Source organism: Drosophila subpulchrella, chromosome X, assembly GCF_014743375.2.
Source record: "Drosophila subpulchrella strain 33 F10 #4 breed RU33 chromosome X, RU_Dsub_v1.1 Primary Assembly, whole genome shotgun sequence".
In the NCBI taxonomy this organism is placed as follows: domain Eukaryota; kingdom Metazoa; phylum Arthropoda; class Insecta; order Diptera; family Drosophilidae; genus Drosophila; species Drosophila subpulchrella.
The window spans coordinates 23,743,222-23,754,561 of NC_050613.1; the positions used below are offsets into that span (position 1 = coordinate 23,743,222).

At 37.1% G+C, this 11,340-nt stretch overlaps 2 protein-coding genes across 3 annotated transcripts; both read left to right on the top strand.

Annotated features, from left to right (window-relative positions):
- The first annotated feature begins 1,602 nt into the window (after positions 1–1,602).
- Positions 1,603–2,452, top strand: LOC119557445 (protamine-like protein 99C). Its single transcript, XM_037870206.1, has 3 exons — positions 1,603–1,882; positions 1,946–2,292; positions 2,354–2,452. The coding sequence occupies exons 1-3, from the start codon at positions 1,676–1,678 to the stop codon at positions 2,394–2,396; spliced, it is 597 nt and encodes a 198-aa protein (XP_037726134.1). The 5' UTR covers positions 1,603–1,675; the 3' UTR covers positions 2,397–2,452.
- A 1,738-nt stretch (positions 2,453–4,190) lies between these two features.
- LOC119557470 (protamine-like protein 99C) lies at positions 4,191–5,108 on the top strand. 2 transcript variants are annotated; one of them, XM_037870237.1, is made up of 3 exons: positions 4,191–4,461; positions 4,523–4,890; positions 4,948–5,108. In XM_037870237.1, exons 1-3 carry the CDS (start codon positions 4,255–4,257, stop codon positions 4,964–4,966), a joined length of 594 nt encoding a protein of 197 aa, XP_037726165.1. In that variant the 5' UTR covers positions 4,191–4,254; the 3' UTR covers positions 4,967–5,108. The 2 variants fall into 2 exon arrangements, with proteins under 2 accessions (XP_037726165.1, XP_037726166.1); XM_037870238.1 differs by having other exon boundaries at positions 4,526–4,890.
- The last annotated feature ends 6,232 nt before the right edge of the window (positions 5,109–11,340 follow it).

Below are 11,340 nucleotides of genomic sequence, written 5' to 3' on the forward strand. Positions count from 1 at the left end.
ATTTATGCTGCGTGGTCGTTTCTTCGTAACCCCCCTCCCTTGCTTTGCACTTTTTATACCCATTAGAGGTACATCCATGAGGGTATATTTTATTTGCGAAAATTATGCAACATATATTTGACAACCTTTTAAAAAGTGTCATTTCTTATGGCGGAAAACTGGGATTGAGATTTTAGTCAAAAATACGGTGGTTTTTCAATCGTATTTTGGCCAAATCAAGGCGTACAGCTAAAGGACCGACTGTTTTGAACAGCTTGCTAGTTATGCTAACAATCCGCATCACTTAAAGGAAAATTTATTTTTTTGCCAATTTTCTCATTTTTTGTAAGGGGTTACATCATCTATTTTTGCGAAAAATGGCAAAAATCAAAGATTTCCAGGTTTGAATGCCAATGGATTGGAAATTAAGCAACGAGCTCAACGAGGTACGACATTCCTCGATCTGACGCTTACTTTCTTTATAGCAGCCAAAAAGCTGAATTCTTAGGGCGAAAAAATGGGATTCAGATGTTGTCAAAAATACGAGATTCAGATTTTAGTCAAAAATACGATTTTTCTTTCCAGTTTTTCAATCGTAGTTTGGTCAAATCAAGACGTACAGCTAAAGGACCGACTGTTTTGAACAGCTTGCTACCTATGCTAACGATCCTCATCACTTTTAGTAAAATTTATTTTTTGTCCAATTTTCTCATTTTTTGTAAGGGGTTACATCACCATTTTTTGCGAAAAATGGCAAAAATTAAAAATTTCCAGGTTTGAATGCCAGTAGATTGCAATTTAAATTACGAGCTCAACGAGGTATGACATTCCTCGATCTGACGCTTATTTTTTTCATAGCAGCCAAAAAACTGCATTTTTTGGGCGAAAAAATGGGATTCCGATTTTAGTCAAGAAACGATTTTTCTTTCCAGTTTTTCAATCGTAGTTGGGCAAATCAAGGCGTACAGCTAAAATACCGACTGTTCTGAGCAGTTTGCTAAATATGCTAACGATCCTCATCACTTTTAGGAAAATGTATTTTTTGGCCAATTTTATCATTTTTTGTAAGGGGTTACATCATCTATTTTTGCGAAAAGTGGGAAAAATGTAAAAATTTTCAGGTTTGAATGCCAATGGATTGAAAATTAAACCACGATTCCAACGAGGTATGGCATTCCTCATTTGGACTTTTTTTTTTAATAAAGCACCCAAAAAAGGTGTAAAAATGGGATTCAGATTTTTGTCAAAAATACTCTTTTTCCTTACGGTTTTTTAATCGTAGTTTGGCCAAATCAAGGAGTACAGCAAAAAGACCGACTGTTTTGAACAGCTTGCTAGTTATGCTAACAATCCCTATCACTTTAAGAAAAATTTAATTTTTTACTCAATTTCGCATTTTTGGTAAGGGGTAACATAACCTTTTTTTGCGAAAAGTGGCAAAAACTAAAAATTTTCAGGTTTGAATGCCAATGGATTGGAAATTAAGCTACGAACTACTATGCCAGCCAAAACACGGAGTTTTAAGGGCGGACAATTAAATAGTAAACAATTGCACAGTAGCCTTTTTTAAGATTTAAAAAAATATCCTAGGCAGCTGGGAGAATAGCTTCTCAATCAGAATCAGTACTCGCATTCATTATTCAGTGTCGTTCAGTTTCGTGTAAAACAAAATTTTAGATTCGTACAAAAATAAACTATGGACGGAAAAAAACGTAGAAATGCTCTTCAAACCCGCGTTTACAATTTTAAAAAAGTTGCGCGCGTGACAAACAATGGCTTCCTGAACTTCTTGAGGCAGTATAAAAAGGCGCACTGCGGGGTTTCCCCGAAGGACATGGTACGTTTCGGAGCCAGACAGTGGAATCAGTTGACCCTTGATGATCAGGATTTTTATAAAAATTTGGTAAGCACAGGAAATATCTTAGTCGTGACTGATATCTACCAATTACTAACAATCGTGCGTTAGACAGAACCTGTGACCGTTATAAAAAGTGCACCCCAGTCCCAAGGGGGAAACCCCGGTAAATCTGAGCGGGAGAAACGCACCACAGTTCGCTCTCCCAGTGCCCGCGAGAGGGAGTCCAAGAACAAGAAGAAATGGAAGCCATCCAAGTCCATAAAGAGGAGACCCAGCCCTGTGCTGAGGACTCTCGACCCATGTCGTCTGGGCTCCGCCGTAGCCAAAATTAATTTCGTGCGCAAGTTTCAGAGGGAGAACAACGATTTGACGGCAAGTGATCTAGTTAAAAAGTCAACTCATCTTTGGGTCCGTCTGCATGGACGCCAGCGCCAACAATATGAGAGTCCGCTTTGGTAAAGTTGTCTAAATGTAAAGCTTTACTCAAACAATAATAATAACACTTTTCAATTTCAGCCGTATTAATATGTGTAAATTTAAAGCGAACAAAGTCTTGTAAATCGTACATTTCACTCTTCAATAAAATACATATATGTTATCTATTACCACTAAAAAGGATATTTACAAATCAAGAAGATTAACCGGCAGCGCACATCGATTATAAAACAAATAAAGAACTTTATTTCGGAAACCAGAAGCTTAGTTTCGATCAAAAATACTATTTTGTAGTGTATTTTTAGGTATCACAAGGAAGAACGCTATAGTCGAGTACCTCGACTATCAGATACCCGTTACTCAGCTAAAAAGACCAAAGGAAAATGGAGATATGCAAGCAGCAAAGCGAGATTGAAATGCGCCACCTACCGGCGGTAGACAGATTTAAGCGATGTGGGCGTTGGAGTGGGCGTGGCAAAGTTTTTTTTTGGATCAATCGATAGGTATTGACGAGACCAATACATTTCAGTTAAAATTTTTTATCTAGCATGAAAATTGTGGGCGCCACAGGCTTAGGCGGTTTGTGGGCGTGGCATATTCGCGTAACAAACTTGCGCTGCGCTCAAGCTTACGGAATCTAAATCTGAAATCCCATTTCTCTATCTTTGATATTTTCCGAGATATCCTCGTTCATATTTACGATTTTTTGAAGTTTGTGGGCGTAAAAGTGGGCGTGGCAAAGTTTTTTTGGGTTAATTGATAGGTATTGATGAGAACAATACATTTCAGTTAAAATTTTTATTCTAGCATGAAAACTGTAGGAGTCACAGTTTTGGGCGGTTTGTGGGCGTTAGAGTGGGCGTGGCACCCTACTGAAACAAACTTGCGCTGCGTAAGAAGCTCAGGAATCTGCACGCCTAGCTCTCATAGTTTCCGAGATCTCAGCGTTCATCCGGACAGACAGACAGACGGACATGGCTAGATCGACTCGGCTGGTGATCCTGATCAAGAATATATATACTTTATGGGGTCGGAAACGCTTCCTTCTGCCTGTTACATACTTTCCGACGAAACTAGTATACCCTTTTACTCTACGAGTAACGGGTATAAATACGAATTTTCATTCCAGTTTTTCAATCGTAGTTTGGTCAAATCAAGGCGTACAGCTAAAATACCGACTGTTCTGAGCAGCTTGCTAAATATGCTAACGATCCTCATCACTTTTAGGAAAATGTATTTTTTGGCCAATTTTATCATTTTTTGTAAGGGGTTACATCATCTATTTTTGCGAAAAGTGGCATAAATTAAAAATTTTCAGGTTTGAATGCCAATGGATTGGAAATTAAGCTACGAACTACTATGCCAGCCAAAACACGGAGTTTTAAGGGCTGACAAATAAATAGTAAACAATTTCACAGCAGCCTTTTTTAAGATTTAAAAAAAATATCCTAGACAGCTGGGAGAATAGCTTCTCAATCAGAATCAGTACTCGCATTCCTTAAAAAAAATATTCAACTTAGCAAAGGATATATTAAAATAATTTTAGAGAAGTTCACGACTTGAATGTTCGAAGACGAATGAACTGATGCCCAAATTTCAGCTGGAAGTTAAAAGCAACTGCCTACTATGTTTGAAATTTGCTGGTTAGTTAAAAGCAAGAGCCTACTTGCAATAAATATTATTATATATTATATAAATGAAATAAATAAATATATATAAACCACCGATGCTCAACCGATTTTTCAGCCAGCCTAGAAAATTAATGAAAATTTATAGTTTGGCCAATTTTTGCCTTTTTCATTATGCTTTTTTGCAAAAAATTAAATAATAATAAACAACACAGTAGCCTTTTTTAGGATTTAAAAAAAAATCCTAGGCAGCTGGGAGAACGACTTCTCAGTCAGAATCAGTACTCGCATTCATAATTCAGCGTCGACAGTATCGAGTAAGAACAAAATTTTAGATTCGTACAAAAATAAACTATGGACGGAACAAAACCTAGAAATGATATTCAAGCCCCTGTATATAAGTTCCAGAAGGTAGCGCGCATGACAAACAATGGGTACCTGAACTTCTTAACTGAATATAAGAAGATGTTCTGCGGGCTTTCCCCAAAGGACATGGTACGTTTCGGAGCCAGACAGTGGAATCAGTTGACCCTTAAAGAAAAAGAACTCTTTAAAAACACGGTAAGTAGGAAATATCTTAATTTTTAATAATATCTGCCAATTACTAACAAACGTGAGTTAGAAGGATCCTGTGACCGTTACAAAAAGTGCTCCTCAGGAGCTTGAGAATCAGTCCCAAGGGGAAAACCCCGGTAAATCTGATCGTTTGAAATGCAGCCCAGTTCGCTCTCCCAGTGCCCGTGAGCGGGAGTCCAAGAACAAGAAGAAAGGGAAGCCATCCAAGTCCAAGTCCATAAAGAAGAGACCCAGCCTTGTGCTGAAGACCCTCGACCCAAGTCGTCTGGGCTCCGCCGTAGCCTTTATTCACTTCATGCGCAAGTTTCAGAAGAAGAACAACAATTTGAAGGCGAATGATCTACTAAACAAGGGAACTCGTCTTTGGTGCCGTCTGCATGGAAGCCAGCGCCAACAATATGAGAGTCCGCTTTGGTAAAGTTGTCTAAATGTAAATCCTTACACAAGCAATAATATCTTCCCTTTTTTCAGGGTTGTGAGGACTGGATAGGAACACTATTCAATTTCAGCCGTGTTAATATGTGTAAATTTGAAGCGAACAATATCTTATCTATTACCTAAAAGATATTTACAAAACAAGAAGATTAACCGGCAGCGCACACGGATTAGCGTATAAATATATAATACAATTACGGAACTTTACTTCGGAATCCCGAAGTTTAGTTTTGGTCAAAAATACTATTTCGTAGTGTATTTTTAGGTCTTAAAAATGGGTTTTTGGCTTTGGTCAAAAATACACTTATTTTTTGCGGCTTTTCGATCGTGGTTTAGTCAAATCAAGGCGCACAGTCAAAAGACCGACAGTTTTGAACAGCTTGCTAGTTATGCTAACGATCATCATCACTTTAAGACAAATTTAATTTTTGATCCATTTTCGTATTTTTTGTAAGGATACGAGGTATGGCATTCCTCATTTGGACCTTTATTTCTATTGAAGAATTCTAAAAACTGAAAAGTGGGATTCAGATTTTAGTCAAAAATATTCTTTTTTTCTGCGGTCAAGGCGTACAGCTTCCTAAACCCATCACTTTAGGAAAAGTTTATTTTTGACCAATTTTACCCTTTTTGAAACTGAATCTGAGGATATAACGATGCGTATATTTAGCGGGTATTTGATAGTCGTGGCCTTCGCCCGTGGCCTTCTTTCCTGTTTAAATTGGCAAGTGCCGGGGGGCGGAGCGGCGCACCCCCTGACCACTGCCCCCCCTGGCACCCCAACCCCCCTCCGGGCGCCCCTGCGTCCTCATCAACGTGTGCGAACCCTTCAACCCGTTCGTGCGTTTGCTGTCCAGCTTCCTCGGCCTCCTTCAGTGGGTGGTTTTGGGTGGTTTGGGTGGTTTTGGGTGTTTGCGGATGGGTTCCGAGATGGGTGGTGGCTTCTGATGGTGGCCAGTAGGTGGGCTTAATTTAAGCGGGTTTTATTTTTTCTCAATTCCTCTCCCCGTTCGCTCTCTTTTTTACATGCCTTTCGCTTCTCCGTTTTATTTTGTTGTGTTTTTTCGTGTTTTTTATTTGATTTTGCTTCGTATTTTTATTTTTTTTGGGGTGGCTCTCTGCCTGTGTGTGTGTGTGTGTGTGTGTGTGTGTGTGTGTGTGTGTTAATCTCGTTATGTTGTCCTTTGTTTGAAATGCCCGCTGTTGCAGCGCTGCTGCGTCGCAGTCGACGTCGCTGCTGTAACTCTTTCGTTTTATTTTTCTATACAATTTAATATATATATGTATATAATGTAAGTATGTTGTATTTATTTTTTCTGGCGTCGTCCAAGTTAAACAATTTTAATTGAATTTTGACAAAAATAGGGGAAACCATTTATTCACGTTAAGAAAAGGGCTGGAGAGTTGGCCATTCGAAGTTGGGGCACACGTGTAAGCAAATAAGTAGCAAGTAGAAAGTATTTCGGGGGAATTTAAGGAAAAGTATTGCCCATGTCTTGAAGAAAATCACACTCACTTGATCTTAACAAAAAACCTTCAAATTACATTAGCTATAATATATATTAATTATTTTTTTTAACAAACAATGTACTAAATCGTTGTGAAGTTGCATTTATTTTTACTTAGCCATCTGTATTCGATTAGCATTTAAAAAAAGCAGAGCTGGACATTTTTGGGGTCTCTAGGTCTGATTAATTGGTTTTGGAGCAAATGAAAAGACTTACCAGAACTCAAAACAATATCAAATAAAAATCTAAACGTTCTTTGGTATTTTCTGAAAATTGTAGATAAATAAAATTTAAGATGTATCTTCATAAATATTGTAATACTAGATCATTGAGATAAAAGTAGTAATTGAACAGCAAAAAACAAACTACTTATCTTTAAAATATTACTTACAATTGAATTTCATTGATTAAAGTATTTATTCGATTAGGTGCTACATGGAAAAGGTAAGATTTTGAAATATTATATATTATAGATTATAGATTATAAACAGACCTATACCTTAAAGAACAATTTTAAATAGTCTCGTGATTTTAGCTTGATTCAATTCCTTTTTTCATTGTTTGCAATATCCTATGGATCACTGATGGCTCTGTCTTCAGATAAGAGCTTAGTCTAAGCTCACCACTTGCTGTTTGGACTTTTCTCCGACTGATTAGATGGAGAAAGACTTTCGCACCACTTTCCAACTCCTGGCACGCCATTAACCGGCCGTTGTCATGACAAATGATGCAAATTTAATTGGGCAAAAGCATCAGTTTGCCGAAGAAAATGGTCAGGCGAAATGTGAGCGAAATTGAGATCCGAGGCGGTTGTCCTTTGATATTTAATATGTTTAAATATGCGAAGTCCTTCGAGCATGTCAGCAAAAAAGGGACCTTCTGCTGGACACCCACACCCACACACACACCATATACATAATGTGTGTTCCGGCCTGGCTAGAAACATCAGCAAAAGTCCAAAGCGAAATTCATTCAAACGAAACGAAATGAAACGAATTCAATTGATGACGACGACGAAGCTGGAATAATGCCAATGAAGAGTAAAGTAGATCGATAGATAGCCCATGCACACACACATGGTCATTATGTGTGACCTGGGTAGAAATCCGCAGGATGGGTGGCAGGTTCTACACACAAGAAAAATCCTCTGGATAGGTATTCAAAATTCATTCAGGTGAAGAAGAACCTCCTTTGACTATCCTATTAATCTTAGAAATGCAATCTTTACATTTGCTATAGCCAGATATAAACATATCTATACAAATATACGACTGAATATCATTAAATGGATCATCATTATACCTACAATTTTATTGGGAACTATAATATAACTTCTATAGATTTATCTATACGAATATAAAACCGAATATCATTAAATGGGTCATCATAATACCTATTATTTTATTGGTAACTATAACTACTATAGATTTATCTATATCAATATATAAAACCGAATATCATTAAATTGATCATCATTATACATACCAACTATTATTGGGAACTATAATAGAACTATTATATATATATCAATACGAACATAAAACCGAATATCTTTAAAATGATCATCATAATACCTATAATTTCTTTGGGATATTTAATAGAACTACTATATAATATCATTAAATTGATCATCATAATACCTATGTATATTTCTTTCTGGGAATGTAAATTGATCATCATGATACCTATTTATAATTTTACTGAGAACTTAAATTGATTATCATAATACATATGTATAATTACAATGGGAACTTAAGCATTACAATTTTAATGAATACCTAACTCTTTTCAGGAAAGTGTTACCTCATATGAACACCCATTTAATAAGACCCCCCCCCCCCCCCCCCCAACGCCTTTCAGGTATGCAACATATTTTTTGCGAGGCCTTATTAAAGTTTCTGTTTCAATTTTTTTGGTTTCTGTGTAGCGACGGGGTTGACTAGAGATCGTAATGCAAACTGTCAGAATGCGTAACTCAATTTACAATTTTCCCTTTTCCGCCTTCTTCATCGCAACAAAAGAAAGCCAGTGGGTGGGGGGTCCAGAACTTGGGGTGGGGGGCTAGGCTGAATTAAAAGAAAATGGAAAATGCTAAAAAAAAAAAAAAGAAGAAGAGAAAGAAGAGAGCTGGACGTCGTAATGTCCTTGCTTCAGGGTTGGGCTCGCTCTGTCCCTTTCTCGCGCGCTTTCTCCCACTCCCGCTTTCTCCCTTTCTCCCATGATAAAGACACCCAAGTGTGCGTGGCGTGTGTCAGGCCGAAGAAATGTATGTGTGTGTGTGTGTGTGTGCGTGGGGGGGGGGGGGGGGGTTAGGGGGGTGGGTGGTCAGCACTGGGCAGCCTTTTTGTTTCGCACGAATCCTTTCGACACAAAAAATACAACACAAAAAAACGCAACACAACAAAAACGAAAGTGAACAAAAATGTAACAAAATCAGAGGCGGTGGGTGGGAGGCTGCGAAAGGGGTTGAGGGGGGAGAGCGGAGATTGTGCAAAAAAATGGAAAGTACTATACATACAGAGTACAGTAATCTCTTTCACTTTCTCTAAAATTAACAAAGGTTTACTTAAGAATTAAATTAAAAACAAAACTTTTACAAATACAGGAAAATTATTTTCATAGCAACTTCTAAATATAGTCTTTTAGTTCCCAAGATGTAACTAAGTTCAACCGACTAAATATTTATCATAAAAAAAATATGCAAAAAAAATGGCTCGGCTTATGGACAAATATTTACTAAAATTGTTTAAAGTAATATTAAACATATAATATATTATTATTATAAGGCATACATAGAAATGATCGTTAATAAACAAATGGACAAGAAATTACACTCGTTTTAATAATATTACATATCATTTTTATCCATTTTGATATGTATTTTTAAAGGAAGAGAAGTCATAAATTGCATTTTTCACTATCTATTTAACAACACTGAAAGGTAAAAAGGATATCTATAAATTTACCTAAAAATATTAAATTAATATAATATATATAATATTAAAAGGATATCTATAAATTTACCTAAAAATATTAAATTAATATAATATATAATAATATATACATAATAATAAAAATTATATCTATAAATTTACCTAGAAATATCAAAATGATCCTTAAACTTTTTTTAAGGGTGGGTCTGATACTAAGAGTGTTTTTTAATGTATCAAAATCATAAGACATTATCATGTTAACAGTGGCAGTATTCACTGTACACGCAAATCGTACAATGTTCGTTTGGACAATTGGCTATGGCTTTCTGAGAAGCTCTCCCCCCCCCCCCCCCTTCAAACCTTAAAAAGCCTTTCTACCCTTCCTACCCCGTTTGTTATTTTTCTTTCTTTTTTTGCGATGTTTGCCAAGCGTGCAGAAAAGCTGACCAGCACAAAAAAAAAGAAGAGAAAGGATGAGGAGCCAGGAGTGAGGGCAAGCAAACGCACAAAATTATATAGAAAATATACAAGGAACAACAACAACAAGGGCAGGAGCACACATAAAAAACCAAGCGAAAATCTCTAAAAGAGAAAGCGGTTGGGAGAGGTGGGTGGGTGGGTGAAAGTGCCCAAAAGGGTTACCAGAAATTGCGTCGGCAAAAAAAAAAAAAGGAAAAAGCGGCAAAGAAATGTAAAGAAAAATACGAAATCACCCCTTTTGGCCAGGCTTACATGCTTACAGTTATTACCATGATAAGGTGGACAGATTGTCCTGGGGAAGGAGCCAAGTGTCCTGGTGGTTGGCTGGCTAGCTGGTGGCATGCAACGATCCCGCCTTTCCATTTCCACACTTTTCCGGAAACGAAGAAAAACCCGCGGACCTCACGAACCACCAGCTTATCTGCCTAGGCCGGAAATGAGTTGTGCCAAAAAACGCAGGCTGCAAGTTTATGATGGGCTGCAAATAAAGTAGCCACAGTGGGTTTAGATTCGGGGGAATTATCACCGGTAAGGGACATTCTTGGGTCACACGGCATTTAAGACAAACATTTACCATTCATTACCATTAACCGCGCCTAAGATCCAGATAAAAAATAAATAGTAATAACAAAAAAAAGATACCTCAATGATCCCTTGTATTAAATTTATTTTTGTAGTTCTGGACCGGAGTTATTTTAAAAAGTCATGCCAAACTTTTTATTCTCACTTTATATCTATGTTTCAAGGTATAAAGTACATAAATTCATAAGGTTTCACGTTGAGAACCCTTTATTATTTGGAATTCTTTTAAAAGAAAGTTCAGTAAGTTAGTCGAGATTTAAGTAGTTGTCATATGGCCAGAATCGATTTAGATTTATTTGAAAAAAACTGTCTAATACTCGGAATAAGTACTCCCAAATATAGCAACATTAATATGGTTTTAATAAGATATAAATAAACCATAGCTAGTGTGAGTTCCAGCTTAGAGAAAAATCTTTCCATGCTTCCACAAAAATCTCATGGAATTCAATTTTACTAAAATAAATACAAAGTATAATCTAAAAAACATTCATTTTCTCCCTCTTAATCGATTAAAAAAAGAGAACTCCAATTCAATTTGATATTTATTTACTTGGTATGTATCTAGATACAAAAGACATGCAATCGATCGCCATTAAGGATGATTCTATCCCCATTTTGGCCACTAGGAATTGCCATTAGCCTGCTGCTTTGAATCAGAAATGCTGACATGCACGAAAGCAGGGCAAAGTACACAAACAAACTCGTCTTCCTGCTCCTGCATATGCATATATCATTAAAAACGAGGCCCAGACACACATTTTCTTCCCCCATCGCAGCCATATTTCATAGTTCCCTTTCTCACATGTGACTTGTTGGTCAAATACGGCGAATCCACGCCCCCGCCCCTGAAAAGTATGCTAAAAAAAAAGGAAAATTCAACGAGAAAATTTTCGGACGACTGCAGGACCAAAAATCGCCAACGGAAA